The following is a 16,427-nucleotide window of genomic DNA, read 5'->3' as shown; positions in this document are numbered from 1 at the left end:
ATAATGCACTAATATAAATAATAGTGCACTAATATAAATAATAATGCACTTATATAAATAATAATGCACTTATATAAATAATATTGCACTAATATAAATAATAATGCACTAATATAAATAATAATCCACTAATATAATAATAATGCACTAATATAAATAATAATGCACTTATATAATTAATAATGCACTTATATAAATAATAATGCACTAATATAAATAATAGTGCACTAATATAAATAATAATGCACTAATATTAATAATAATGCACTAATATAAATAATAATCCACTAATATAAATAATAATGCACTAATATAAATAATAATCCACTAATATAAATAATATTGCACTAATATAAATAATAATGTACTAATATAAATAACAATGCACTAAAATAAATAATAATGCAATAATATAAATAATAATATATTGATATAAATAATGTTGCACCTATATAAATCATAATGCACTAATATAAATAATGTAAAAAAATCCACTAGTATAAACAATAATGCACTTATATAAATAACATAGTAATGCACTAACATAAACAACATAGTAATGCACTGATATTAAAAACATATGTATGAATGCACTAATAAAATAAATATAGGAATGCACTGATACAAATAATAATACCTTAATATAAATAATAATATATTGATTTAAATAAAATTGCACCAATTTAAATAACGCACTGATATAAATAAGATAGGAATGCACTAAAAAAATAAATATAAGAATGCGCCAATATAAATAATAATTCCCTAATAAATAATAAAATAATAATACAAATAATATTGAACCAATCTAAACAATACAGGAATTTACCAATATAATATACTTTGCTTTCTGTCTTTTGAACAGGGAGTACTTCTGGCGACACGCACGGCAACTTCCTGATCCAGTGGTTGTCGCGCCACGACCCCAAATACCCGGTGCAGAGGATGTCAAGTAAAGCCTCTCTATCCAGCCACGTGGTGGCACTGCGCTGTCTGTCCTCTCTCAGTTGGACCTTCCCTCTGTCGCTCTGCCTGGCTTTACAAGGCAAACTCCCCTGACTGCCTCCCGCTTCCGAGGCTTGCACGCTTCTCTTTCCTGGGTGGTGGTCCTCTTTTACGGGGCGTTTCCGATAGGGGGAGGTTTCTCTGTTTCTCTCTCTCTCTGTCTCTCTCTCTCTCCTTTGTGGAGCTCTGTGTTGTGAACGCTGGCCAGTAAGAAATTGTGGACAAAACAAAACATGTATAAAAAAAAAAGTTTTAAAAAAGTGGCTTTTGTGATGGGACGGGCAGCTTGCGGAGCTAACGATGAGGTTGAATCAACAATGTGGCTCTCGCTTTGTCAAAAGCAGATTTACAGAGGCGCAGGCGTGAAGGGGGAATTAAAAAAAACAGATGAAAAGTGGCTATAAAAAATGACAAAAAAAACGAAGCTTTATTGTGAATGTGAACTTGTCACAATGAGGAAATCTTTGCTAAAGTGCTCATTCCACATCCTAGTTCATTCTCGACAGGACACCACCAAAAACACGCAGAAGTTAAGATGTGGGACGTACTGTTGAAGCGCCCCGATGAATGGCGAACATGAGGTGGAACTTGCTAAAAAAAACAGGGTCGCTTTTACTACACAACACGTTCGAACGCCATAAGCACCTCATCCTCCATCCTCTCTTTGACTGTTAACCGATTCAATAAATGCAGCTTATTTGTGCTTGCAGACTTTAAAACAGACGTATAAATATATTTGTATTTATATATGACTATAAATCTATATGGGTATACCAATAATATGAATAATTTGTTTTACCATGAATAAGCTGTAGCTTATTAGCCTAACATTTTGACTGCTATTGATCGCTTTAATTCTTGACTGTTACGTGTATTTTTTTATTGATTTTACATGAATACAGAACTATTGCTATTTAATAAACAGAAGTTAAGTGTTTTTCGGGGGGGGAAAGGGGGGAAGATCTATATTATGCAGGACTCGCTCAGCCAGTTGCCTCTCAGTTTTGTTTCGTTTTGTTTCGGATTCATCCAGGATGAGAGGGATTCATGCACATTTAATATGTGAGTAATGTGGTTTTTTGTCATGCCTTCGTATGTGTGTGTGTGAGCGTTTCCAACGCGCATATAGGTCTATATATGCGTGAGTGCGTGCGTGTGTGTGTATGTGCGTCTGCCAGCATGCTTAATTTTTTATTTTTATCAACGTTATTACCAGTGGCCATACGAAAGATGACGACACATGAATATACCTCATAAACTTTCATCCGCATCCATATTTTCGGGAGGGGAGGGGGGTGGGCGGGGGTATATACAGTATATATAGAGCGTAAGAACAATGCCTTACACTACATTTGAATGTATCGGCATTTATCTGTGAAAGGGATGGCTTAGCGCACAGAAACCAGAGGCAGCTTCAAATAAAATCCTGAAATAAAATCCGACTGATTGATCAACCAATCATCACATCCGAAAACCGAAAAAGTGGCTAAACCATTGGACACAAAGAGTGTTTTAAAAGGAAAACCTACATCTCTTTATCACTTCGGACGTGTCATTGTATCGTGAAACACATTTCTGTTGTGACTATGTAGCGAGCTATCCGAATTTTCATGCTCAAAAAGCCGTGGAGAAAACACTAGGATAAGCCAGACCTTGCAGTGAGATACTGTAAATAAAAAAAACATTGGTGTTTACTGTATTAAATAACATTTATGACTGTTATCTCCTTACTTATAAGAAAAAAAATGCTATATTATATACTACGAGTAACTGTCACGTTACTTCACTGGCCTAACTGCGTCTTGGCTGGCTGTTGTTGGGGAAAATGTCTGGGGGAACATTCAGATGGACTTACGTGCACTGCGTCTATATGCACTTTGATTTATCAGGGAAACTTTATTAATGTTTTGTAAATGTTTAATATATGACACTTGTACGTGCCATGCCAGTTTTTACATCATCATGGGAAAAAAAAACAAATCCTGTATTTTATTTAACCGATGACCTATTTATTTACCTGTTCATCTGAATTACCGATGGATTAATTGTTCTCCAAGTAATGAAGTGTTTAACCAAAGTTACTGTGAACTTGTACCTTTCAATACAGTCGATTTATTTTTCTGAAGAAGATCACTCTATCTGTATGTTTAAAAGGGGGCGGGAGTGCATTCCATTGTTTCAGTTTCTGTCATGATCAACTGCAAAAGTAGGAATAAACAAAAAAAAAGTGTTATAAAAACTGAAAAAAATCATATTTAATGCCTGTTGTCGCTGTCTTTTTCTATCAAAGTGATATTTAATTATTTTTAAGCTGTGCCACAGGACATTCAACACAATTTCATTCAATTTTTACTATTTAACTTTTGCCAAGAAGTGTTGTTGTTGTTGTTGTTGTTGTTTTCAGAAAATTGTGCATTTTTATACAAATTAAATAGTTAACTCAAATGTAAAATAGTTCAGTGAAATCAGGTTGCAATGTGTAAGTTTGACGCCCAGTGGTTGAATTGCATTCCTGGTTAAAAACCAACCCAGGCTCATTCTGAAAACGTAGTCCTGAGGACGTTTCTGGAGACTGCGAAATAGGTCCCGGGAGGTACGTATTTTTGCAGTTTTTGGTTTTCATGAGAGGCCGCTGTGTGCGCCTTTTTGGCTTCTCGGATGTCTCCCGTGAGTGCCGTTCGCGCCCGCGCTGTTGTCGCGTGAACCCACCAGAGGCCACTGTCGAACGAACGTCTGTCTGTCCGACTGGCTGAATGATTGACTGGGCCGGCCGACCCACCCTCCTCCTTCCCCGAACCCAACCAATTTTACCGATTGACCCACCCGCCCTTAACCCAACCAACGATTTACAAAAGCCGTCCGGAAAAAGAAAAGCCCTCGTCTGATTTTTTTTTTTTTTTTTTTCCCATGTTTTCGGATTTTACCACATTCTTACCCTGTTATGAACCTCTTCGCTTTATTTCTTGGATTCTGTTTTAGTCTTACCTGATTTCTGGAGCGCTCTTCCCTAGACTCGAACCCAGTCGTCGTCGTCGTGGTCAGCTCCTCTCTGCGTCTCAAGTCCGCCGACGTACAGGACGAGCTAACGGACAAACTGGTTTTGGCGGGAAAGCCCTCCACTCGAAGTTAAGCGGTCAGCTGGCGAGCGCTAAAAGGAACGGCGTCATACTGCCCCGCAGCGTTTGCTTAAAAAACGAAATGCAGCCATATGTACCTCCGGCTACATAATTCGCGGTCTCCAGAAACGTCCTCGAGACTACGTTTTCGGAATGAGCCTGGGTTGTTAAAAACACATGCAAGTGCAGGTTGACGCCATCAGCAGGAGTGTGCCTGATTATCAAGCCTAAAGGCTGATTTAAGGCTGATTTGAGTTGTGTTCTAATTAAAAGCAATGGCACGCAATCGAAGGAAAATTTTCCATATTAAATGAAGGTTTTGTTCTTACCAAAATCTCAAATTGATATATTAGAAACGGCTTTTATTTCATGCAGCTCAACAACAGGATAAACTGACAATGATCTCCTCAGGTACACCTCATGTGCTTTATTCAGTGTTAAATGCTAATAATGTGAGTTTGAATGCCATTTTACATGACATTTATTGCCATATTACTGAAAGCAGCAGCAGATAGTTCACTTCAGATCTTGAAATTGAAATAAACTGCTTGAAATGGAACTTTAGAAGTGTGACTCAGTGCAAGCCAACACATATCAGTGATTCAGCATCTGCATTTATTAATGTTAAAGATGTCTAATATGTATTAATTACATTATAAACCTTACTATTTCGTTGGTGTGCAGTAAGTGCACTATTCTGAACTTTTGTCGTGTTTCATCTGGTGCAAACAGCCAAATTACTTATCTCGTCATGTAGCATGTTGTTAGAACACGGAGTTATAATGTAACCTGCTCACCAAATGTTTACATTTGTAATATATATATATTATTTGCTAATTAATAACCACCTCATGTGAAACTCTAAATCTGCATCTTATTTCGGAGTCTGCTACTTTCGATCATGCATACTTTGAGAGTGTTCCGGACTGAATGAATGAAATACACATGGCATAGTGTCGATAGACCATGCCATCATCCATCGCCGATGGCCGATAGACATCACAATCCTGAGCCGGCATTGTGATCCTTCACCCCGCCCCCATCGCAGCAGCAACTTGCTCGCAAAAAATACACACCTAGGGCTTGTTTACACTAATATGTCTTAGTTTTAAAATGGCCACGTCCACACTGATGTTTCATCTAGCATTTCTGAACGGCTCTCCGTCCACACTATACTGAGCTCCAGCACAAAACCCCAGAGATCAGTGCAAGTCAGACAGTTTATCAAGGACGTACCGCTGGATCGCGCCTCACTATAGTTGTTAAACGTGAAATTTAATTAATCTTGTCTCTATCTAACGACTCTTCGGTCTTTTGAATCTATCAGGTAACATGTCACAGCGTCAGAACACTGCTTCAATCTTTTGCTTTCACGCTTGTACTTAGTCATTTTAGCGAAAACCTCAGATACTGTTGGTTGGTTTCTGTTGGTTGTGCACCTTTTGACCAACCAATTTTGTTGACGCCATTGTAATGACACAGATCACACAGAGTCCCAAGGAAAAAGTGATTGACTTAATGGTGGTATTTTGTGTGTAACTTATCTTTATTTATTTATGATTTGATTATGGGTAAAACAAAGACCATGTGGGACAGGTAGTTAAAACGGTAAGCTACAAATAATTAATTCACTGCCGCCTACAATGACGATTCCATCGTCCATCGCAATGTTTCACATTAGACATCGTATGATGCCAAATTGGTACACATCGCCCAACCGGGTGCTGAAATATAATTGGCTAACCTGGTATTGGGTGGGTTAAAAGAACCAAAACAAAGACAGTTGTTCCAGCACCTAACTCACATTTTCAAAGCAGAATATCTGACTTCAGCATTGTTTTTCAGATAAACAAGAATGTTCACTTAGCATGTTTCTGAAATATCTGCAAACATATTATGGTATTTTTAAGCTTTAGAAGAGTCAAAAACTCATATACAGCACCTTTAAAAATCACTTAAAAAATACAAGTATACAAATCTGCATATGTAATTAAGTATAATGGGATATTTTACCCACTAAAATCTTTTGTAGTGCTCCTTTAATGCAATAAACAGTGCACAATTTCACGAATTTCATGTAAACACAGCCCGAAACAAGTGTTCATTTTATTTAGTTGTTAAACGTGAAATTTAATTAATCTTCTCTCTATCTAACGACTCTTCGGTCTTTTGAATCTATCAGGTAATGTTTCTGAAATACCTGAATACCAAACAAGTGTTCATTTCATTTCAGACCCCCATGATTTCTAGACATTGCCATCAGCTTTTGTAAATCCCTTTGACCACCACAAATTATTAAATGATCTTGCAAAATGTTTAGCCGAAAACTGTATAAATGTGCATTTCCAGAAGGATAAATGACCACATTCCTAATCCCATAATAATCTCATATTATGCCTCTACATCCTATTATTGCAGATGTGCTTAATGGTCAGATCATAACACCGTGTTTCTGCTTTCGCTTCAACTAATTTCTGTTTTTGCTTTAACTAATTTCTGCTTCTACTAATTTCTGCTTTTGCTTGAATGAGATTTCCTGCTCAAACACATTTGTCGAAAGCAAGACGTTTAAAAGACACATTTTATCTATTTATTGTCATTACATGCTATTCAATATACTAGAGTCAAAATTATTAGCCCTCCTGTGAATTTGTTTTTTAAATATTTTCCAAGTTATGTTTAACGGAGCAAAGACTTTTTCACAGTATTTCCTAAAAATATCTAGTAAAATATTATTTACTGTCATCATGGCAACGAGAAAAGAAATCAGCTATTAAAAATGAGTTATAAAAGCTATTATGTTTAGAAATGTGTTGAAAAATCTTCTCTCCGTTAAACAGTAATGGGGTAAACAATATACAGGAGGGATAATTCAGGGGGGCTTATAACTTTATATTCATTATAATTTGTAGAAGTGGTATCCTGTAATTGTTAAATTTGACATTTTGCTGTGACGTTTCAAAGAGATGGAAAGTAAATAAATGCCAGGTGGATATGACCCAGGTAAAATCGTCTTATGCCTGTGCGCATACTGCCCGGCAAGCAATTTTGCGTTTAATAGATGTCTAATAGACATCTAAACGTAGACAGCTTGGCTAAAACACGGCTGAACTTGGGCTGTGAGTGAAAATCTAAGAACATCTACAACTAGACTAGTCGTCAAATAGACAGAGTAGACAGACTTTATATGTGCAGTCGTTCATTTCTATTTATTTGTTGACTAATCTAGTTTTGGGCCTATTCTTAGACTTAGCCTTGTTTTAGCCAAGACGACTATGTTCACTCTAGATGTCTATTAGACATCTATTAGACATCTTTTAAAAACAAAAAATGCTAGCTGGGTGTCGTTTTAGTGTCGATTATGGAAAGGATTGAAAAAAGTAGTGTGGACACGGCACGCTCTTAGACGAAATTTACATTTTCAAATTCTTCCAGATTAGTGTAGACGTAGCCACAAGTTGAGGAAAAAGTCAATGACAGAATGTTTATTTTTGGGGTGAACTATCCATAGTCCATTTAGCTTGTTGTATTGATATTTTAATTGTTAAAAGCTATAAGTTACTAGTTAATTAAAGTTATGGTAACTAAATGGTAACTGTTGAAAAAAATCTTCTCTCCGTTAAACAGAAATTGGGGAAACATACAGGAGGGATAATAATTCTGACTTCAACTGTATATTCATTATAATTTGTACAAGTGGTAACCTACAATTGTTAAGTGACATTTTGCTGTGACATTTCAAAGAAACATTCATTATTTATGAACATTCATGATGCAGGTAAAAGCAGAAAAGAATTGAAAACGATAGTTTAGATTTTTTAGTTTCTAATTTATCTGTATTAGTGGAGCCGTAGCAACAAGTTTAGAATAAGTCAATGACAGAATATTAATTATGGGGTGAACTATCCATAATGCATTTAGCTTTTTGCATTGATTTAAAAGCTATTAGCTACTAGTAGGCCCACATGGAATCTGTGTGCGCAGATTTCCGCAGATTTTTGGCCCCTCATTGAGTCTATGTATTGTGTAAATGTGTGCAAATTTATATTTATTCAGTTTTTAAATTAATTTCAGTGATATTATTGACTAATATGAAAGTGCTCCTGATTTATTTACAATACAGTTTGTAAAGTACTATTGTCTGTCTTTTAGTAGATATATTATACGTGAGACTTGCTTTGTGTCCCAAATAAGTGGCTGTAATTGGATTTGCATTGTAAACATTAAATAAAAGTTAAAAAGGTATTATTTTTTAATTTAATACATTACCTTTTTAGTTACGATACTGCCAAAAATCATTCCACATAAATCCACAGATTTTTTTTACAAAATTCTGTGCAGAAATGGCAAAAAATGTCCGAAGTCAGAGTCTGTCTGGGCCTACTAATAACCTTCACTTCGAATTTGATTGTAATGCAGTAATGTAGACCTTTTGCTGCTTAGAAACAATAATAATTGTGAAAAGCGCTATACCAGGGGTGTGCAAACTTTTTCGTGTAAAGGGCCAAAAACCAAATGTCATTATTAGCCACGGGCCGAAGGTAAATATAGACCATTTTAAGAGATGCACTGTAAACAATAACAATAATGGTCCTAACGTATTTCCTGTTTTACATTTTTAATTTCCATAACTTCCAAGAATCCTAAAAGGTCCACATATTGATGATTAACATTATGACAGCTGTTTTAATGTTGAGATATGATTGAATTGCCTCTTGTTACAGTTATTAAAATAGTTTCACAACAAGCAGGAAATGGTCATGGGCCAATAACATCACATTGAAATGGTCTATGCCAAACTATGTTACATTAAAGTTGCCAAAGGGGAAATTTCCTAATATATTTCATAATATTTAAAAATAAATAAAATAAAACTTTACTTTAAATCGTATTAACTAATGCAGCATAACTTTTACAATTATAACTTATTGCAATAAAAACATAACAGTGAACAGTGGCATTTATCATTTCATAATATACACACACACACAGAGATCCATGTTAGTATATTAAACCAAAAAGAAAAAAACAAAAAGTTTGTTGTCAACCATCGTAAAACAAGAAAAAGAAGAAATCGTCATTCTCACCATCATATGGATTTACTTTCATTGGCTACACACCGGCCTCACAGCTCCGTGAATGTAGGGCCTGTCACTTATTGATCTGCGATCGGTAAATGTAGCCTGTGTAGACGCTACTGCACTACTTGACTAAAAAAATAGCTTTGCTTCTGAAAAGCTATTGGATTTATAAAGTACTCTACCGCCACGCTACTGAGAAATGTAGACCAGCTGCCCAACACTGCATATAATATACTAACATAGATGTGTGTGTGGGGCAACGCAGTGGCGCAGTAGGTAGTGCTGTCGCCTCACAGCAAGAAGGTCGCTGGTCCGTGCCTCGGCTGGGTCAGTTGGCATTTCTGTGTGGAGTTTGCATGTTCGCGTGGGTTTCCTCCGGGTGCTCCGATTTCCCCCACAGTCCGAAGACATGCGGTACAGGTGAATTGGGAGGGCTAAATTGTCCGTAGTGTATGTGTGTGAATGAGTGTGTATGGGTGTTTCCCAGAGATGGGTTGTGGCTGGAAGGGCATCCGCTGCATAAAACATGCTGGATAAGTTGGTGGTTCATTCCGCTGTGGCGACCCCGGATTAAGAAAGGGACTAAGCTGAAAAAAAAAAGAATGATGTGTGTGTGTGTGTGTATATGTATATATATATATATATATATATATATATATATATATATATATATATATATATATATATATATATATATATATATATATATATATATATATATGATGATTTTTAACATAAAAGCTTTATTATTCTTTCTTTAACAGACAACACTGTAAAAATATTATATACTATTATAACATATAATACTGCTACAGAAAGTACTGTGATCAACATCCCTGACTGAAAGTCATGTTAATTTAATTTAACATGTCAATATTCATTTATATTATGCCAGTGCGTAAACTATTAAATTAAAGTAGTAGTAAAAGTGATGATTCCAAGAAAATAAATATAGTTAAAATATAAGCATTTGTAAAATAAACTATTAAAAGTGCTAATGATTGTGATTGTACATGCTGTATTGGCATATTTCAGGTTGTATCTCAGCTTTAATGCGCTTTTTAAATACATAAATTAAAAAGAAAGCAGTTGCTTGACATCGGGACAGCAATTAGATCCAATGGACGGCTGATCGCTTTCTCTCTAAAATGGCGGAATCACAGGGCTGTTGCTGAGCTCTGCTGCTGCAATGGAACTTTCTATTGAGTGTCGCCTTTTGTTGATTCTAAGCTCTTTGGCGCTATACAAACAAGCTTGAATTGACTTGAATTGAACTTGTAACGGTTTGATTGCAGTGTTGCTCTTCTGTTTTGCAGAGCTGCGCTGTCACGGTGATCGCTCTGCATTCTGCCGCATGGAGATTTTACAGCAGTACTGCTCTCTGCCGAGCTTCCAGCGCATGTGCTGCAAGTCCTGCAAGCTTGCCAATTCCACAAACTCTACAACAACAACAACAACAACAAGCAAAGCACCGTACAAATCTAAAACAACCACCAAAGTGCGAATCACAACCACACAAAATCCCAAACACACCACAACACACACCACCTTTTCAACAAGCACCCCTCAGTTACACACAACTTCAGATGCAACGACTGCACCCATTCGCCAAAACACAACAACCCCATGGTATAAGCACACAACAGAAGCATCCACAGAAGATGGTGAACATACATCTAGGACATATACAAGTACTTCAGATGATTATGAATACAAAACAGCACCCATTTACCAAAATACCGCAACTCCATATTATAACCACACAATGGAAACATCAGCAGAAGATAAACATGGATCTAGTGTGGGCACACCTCGGACATATAAAAGTACATCAGATACTCAGGAATACACAATAGCACACATTCACCAAAACACTACAACACCATCTTTTAAGAATGCAACAGAAACGTCCACAGAAGATGACGAACAAGCATCTGGGATGTATACAAGTACTTCTGATACTCCTGAATACACATCAGCACCCATTTTCCAATACACATCTCCTATCTATGACCACATAATGGAAACATCCACTGAAGAAAATGGCAGTATTTCAGTGAGCACACCTTGGGTTTACTCAACATCTGAAACTCTGGAATACTCAACATCCTCTCCTGTGTATAATCATGCTACTGTAGATCCTCCAGAGCTGAGTGCACTGTTTACTATTGGTACAGAATCTGGGATGTCATCTATATCTGGAAATGATATGGAAATGAGCACCGAATTATCAGTCAGCATTGCAACCCCATTGGTTTCCACTAATAATGCACTCATTCCAAGTAGCACCGATTTCAAAGAGTTTGATGAAGAGAGCAGCGGCGCACCAAATGTGGATAATGATACGCTATCACAGACAACGGCAGAGTATATTAGTGATTTAACGACCTCAGGTGGTATGGAGGTCAGTCGCAGTGCGTTGACAACTTCTACAACATCTGTATCTACAACTTCCAGTACTCTCCAGTCCAGCACAACAGCATCCAGAAGTGTAGATAAAGCTGAAGAGAGCACCGAGAGCAATGCTATTGATATACTGTATCATATAATCCCACCGGGCAGCAGGTTTCCTCCGAATAACATCATCCCGAGGAGAGGCCGTGTTTTTCTGCGGGAGAAAACGCGGAATAAACGCATCCAGGAACTGCTTGAGGAGAAGAGAAACTTTTTGAGACGAATGAAAAGAGCGCAGGGGATTTAAACGCAGGTTCTCTTATAGAGATTCAGCTGCTTTTTGTTTTTCTCTCGAGTCTTTATCTTGGTGTTTGGGTCAAGAACTGGAAAATGGGCAGAATATTTTGCAGTATATTTCCTCTCTTTTATTGACGTGGAACAAAACCACTAGCAAATGTTTGCACAATTACTTTGAACATCAATAACATCCCTTTAGGAGGTTGGATCCATATTGAAATCTGATTCATGAAAATATATGCAAATGAAATGCAAGTTCAAATATGGATGGATTTCATAAATATACAGTTGAAGTCAGAATTATTAGCCAGAATTATTCTTTTTTTTCCTTTTAAAATATTTTCCTAATGATGTTCAACAGAGCAAGGAAATTTTCACAGTATGTCTGATAATATTTTTTCTGCTGAAAAAAAGTCTTATTTGTTTTATTTCGCCTAGAATAAAAGCAGTTTTTAATTTTTTATGAACCATTTTAAGGTCAAAATGATTAGCCCCTTTAAGCTAAATATTTTCTCGATAGTCTACAGAACAAACTATCGTTATACAATAACTTGCCTAATTACCCTAACCTGCCTAGTTAACCTAATTAACCTAGTTAAGCCTTTATATGTCACTTTAAGCTGTATAGAAGTGTCTTGAAAAATATCTGGTCAAATATTATTTACTGTCATCATGGCAAAGATAAAATAAATCAGTTATTAGAAATGGGTTATTAAAACTATTATGTTTAGAAAAGTGTTGAAAAAAAATCTTCGATTCGTTAAACAGAAATTGGGGAAAAAATAAACAGGAGAGCTAATAATTCAGTGTGGGGGGCTAATAATTCTGACTTAAACTGTAAATTAAATGTCCTTTAAGCAACATATGTTTTGAATTATTGCAAAAAAATGCCAGTTTTATTTTTTATTTATTCAACCGTTAGAATTCAGGCAATATATGAACACATATATATGTGCAATATCACATGAGTAGCAGTGTGATATGGCTGTATATGAGCAGTGGTGGGCGATATACAGCCACATCACACTGCTACTCGTATGATATTTCGTTTATAGAACAGTTTGATGGCATAATCATGAATATAAAAATGAAAATCAAACACAGAGAGTCTAAAAACCCTTTTGTATGAGGAACTACTTTCTTCTGCCATTTATTCACATCTGCAGCTGACGTCAGAACAGCAGAAACCATTGTTAATTTCACCAACGTCACTTTAGAGCTAGTGTTTGAATGATTCTGTAGCGTAATGTCTAAAGTGATGACAAAACAGGGGATTTTGCTCACATTTTAAGATTATAAGGCTGAACAACATGAAATGCCATCAGTCTACAGAGATTTCCCAGTATTTCTCTGTTGCAATCAGGAGATCACAATAATTAACCCTGAAAAAGCCAAAGCAAAGCAAACACTACCTGATTACTGTTGTGTTTGCGATAAGGAAAAACGCTAAACACAGTCAAGGATTTCTTCGTTTTATCCGAGACGCATTAGAAACAAACAGGGTTTTACAAAGAGTGGCCAACACAAAATACATACAATCCTGATATGTGCGTCCCATCTCACACTCAATACACTACAATTACTATGGTATAAATACAGCACTGCAACATAAAAAAGAGAAAGATCGACTTAGAAAGTCTTTTCTCCTCTAAGGGCTTATTATTCAGTCTCTTCGCCATATTGTGGATGGACAAAGTCAACCGTCTTTGCTCTACTCAGTGACAGGCCGATCAATGTCAGCGCTTTGTGACTCAGAAATTATAAATATTTAAAATAGGCACTATCCTTATAAATAAACTGCATAGATGCAATCTAAACAACTACATTATTGCCTATAAAATCCTCAAAAGAACATAATGTTGTCCAACAGCTGCAATATTTGTCAAACTAGTAAGTTTATTTAACTGCTGTCACTCTATGTGGGCGGAATAATGCAGAATGGTGAAGAGGCTTTACAAGTTCTGATATTACAGAATATTCACGGCTATCAGCCAATCAGATTCGAGAATCAGACAGAACTGTCTGATCCCCCCCACTTTCGTGCGCAAGACCTCTACACTGAAAAAAATTATTCAAAGATGATTCCTTGGATTTACTCAATTTTTTTTTACGTTATATGGTTGTAAGCAATTTATTTGGGCTGAATTTAAACAAAAAATTTAAGTTGAACATTGCTCAATTTAATTTGTTTGTTTAAATTCAACACAAATAAATTATTTGCAACAGTTTTGCATGCAACACTTTTTTTCAGTGTACATCCTTGGGGATCATGCCGGATCCATTACCCCGATCTGTTCCAGGAACTTGCAATTGACAAATTAAACTTAATACATTAGATTAGTCCATAGCAAATCCAAAACTGGAACTAATCTAACAAAAAAAAACTTAAAAATGAGTAGACCAAAATTAATGTTAAGGGAAAATATTAAATAAAAACTTAATCAACAACAAAAATCAGGAACATAAAAGCATATGCTATCATTTATTTTTTTGCAATAACTTAAATTATTGTTGTATTTCGACCAGTTCTGTGACCAAATTCTTATTTTAATGAGTATAACTGTTTAATAAAACTACTTTGTTTGAATGAATCAAATTATATTTGCTATATTCACTGAGATATTGATCCAAATATCTTCAAAAAGAGGGTGAAATGGCCATTTTTGCAATATTTTGAAATATATGTTGCATATATGATATATTTTACATATGTGAAATCCAGATACACACTTGTAGGTCATATATATCATTTGCATATTGCCATTTAACCGATTACTTCAATTCAATTCAACTTCGATTAATCAATTCGTCAAATCATTTATTCCTCCTCATGACATTTTAATCATCTGTCCAGTCATGTTAAAAAGTTTTGATACCTTTTGACTAACAAGTTTCCATATGAGGATGGGGAAAAAAAGCAACCAAAAAAGCTGAATGACTGGCACAGACAATAGGCACATACTATATTATCAGTAAATTAACATAAACATGTTTTTATTATCGTTCATTCATTTTTCTTTGGCTTAGACCCTTATTTATCAGGGTTCGCCACAGCGGAATGAACCGCCAACTATTCCAGCATATTTACTATTATGCAGCTGATGCCCTTCCAGCCACAACCCAATACTGGGAAACACCCATACATACTCATTCACACACACACTCATACACTACGGCCAATTTAGATCATTAATTCACCTATAGCGCATGTGTTTGGATTAAGGGGGAAACCAGAGCTCCTGGAGGAAACAAACGCAAACTCCACACAGACATGACCCAGCCGCGACTCGAACTAGCAACCTTTTTGCTGTGAGGTGGCAGTGCTAACCACTGAGCTGCCATGTTATTATAACAAAACATCTTATATTTTTACACAGGGTCTACACAAGCGGGTTGGTATGTTAATATATACCTGAAAAAAAAGCAGTGATAATGAGTGTATCTGCAGCCAATCAATGCAAATGCTCTTTTAGCATGTGAAATGATGAATAGCACTTCATTAAGTGTGAACGTAGCCCAAAAAATCCATACTTTATATTCCTTTTTCCTTTTTTATATCACTGTTTCATCTGTTCTGACTTGTACATGTGTCTGTGAGAAGAAATATGACATGGTTGTTTTCACTGACGAGAACCATTCAGGGATGCACCACATGCAGGACTTATTTTACAGAGTTGAATTTTATACTTGTCAGTTATATTTTCTTTCGCCAGTATGCAAGCTTATATAAGCGGAGACGTTGTCAGATCAGGTCAAGATGATATATATTTTTGTGTTCGAGATATTGAGTTCTCATGAGAGTATTTCACACTCTCACCAGAGATCTCAAAGACTCCATCTTTATGTAAAAAGCAGAGGAAAATGTCAAAAACAGAAATAAATTGATATATTGCAAAAACAAGTGTTTGAGTTTCACATTACTCATTCAGTTGTTGTTGTTTTCGTTACTTTGAGTTATTTACATTGTCATTTATTTATTTATTTAAATGACATTATATTTTTGCTACTGGATGAAAATAAATGTTATTTAAAATGTACACTGGTATTATTCCTGAGATTTTGGTCCATATTGACATGGTAGCATCATGCTGGGCAGATTTGTCAGCTGCACATCCATGATGCCAATCTCCCTTTCCACCACATCCCAAAGATGCTCTATTGGATTGAGATCTGGTGACTGTGGAGGCCATTTGAGAACAGTGAACTCATTGTCATGTTCAAGAAACCAGTCTGAGATGATTTGCGCTTTATGACATGGCGTGTTATCCTGCTGGAAGTAGCCATCAGTGGCAGTTCTAGCTTAAATGGCACCCTGGGCGAACCACTCCATACACCCCCCCCCCCCCCCATGTAAGGTTACGTCTAGTTAATATAAAAAATGACCATTAAACATGTATATTCTTAAAAATGTTTGTTGTTTTACCCCAACTTTGGATAAATTATGGACAAAACTAGAATTTGAATTATTTAAAATATTAATATTTATTATAAATAAAATAATAATTATAATTATTATTAATATTACTGTTGTTGT

General features: G+C 35.9%; 1 protein-coding gene across 1 annotated transcript in view; it reads left to right on the top strand.

The window, feature by feature from the left end:
- The window catches only part of LOC130240216 (A disintegrin and metalloproteinase with thrombospondin motifs 2-like), a 371,942-nt gene extending 356,154 nt beyond the window's left edge, over positions 1-15,788 (top strand). The window contains exons 21-22 of the mRNA XM_056471639.1: positions 866-952; positions 10,519-15,788. Coding sequence (XP_056327614.1) covers positions 866-952; positions 10,519-11,903 — 1,472 coding nt within the window. The 3' untranslated portion in view covers positions 11,904-15,788. The remainder of the gene's footprint in view (positions 1-865; positions 953-10,518) is intronic.
- The last annotated feature ends 639 nt before the right edge of the window (positions 15,789-16,427 follow it).

Source organism: Danio aesculapii, chromosome 14, assembly GCF_903798145.1.
Source record: "Danio aesculapii chromosome 14, fDanAes4.1, whole genome shotgun sequence".
Classification (NCBI taxonomy): domain Eukaryota; kingdom Metazoa; phylum Chordata; class Actinopteri; order Cypriniformes; family Danionidae; genus Danio; species Danio aesculapii.
This window is presented reverse-complemented; position numbering and strand designations above follow the sequence as displayed.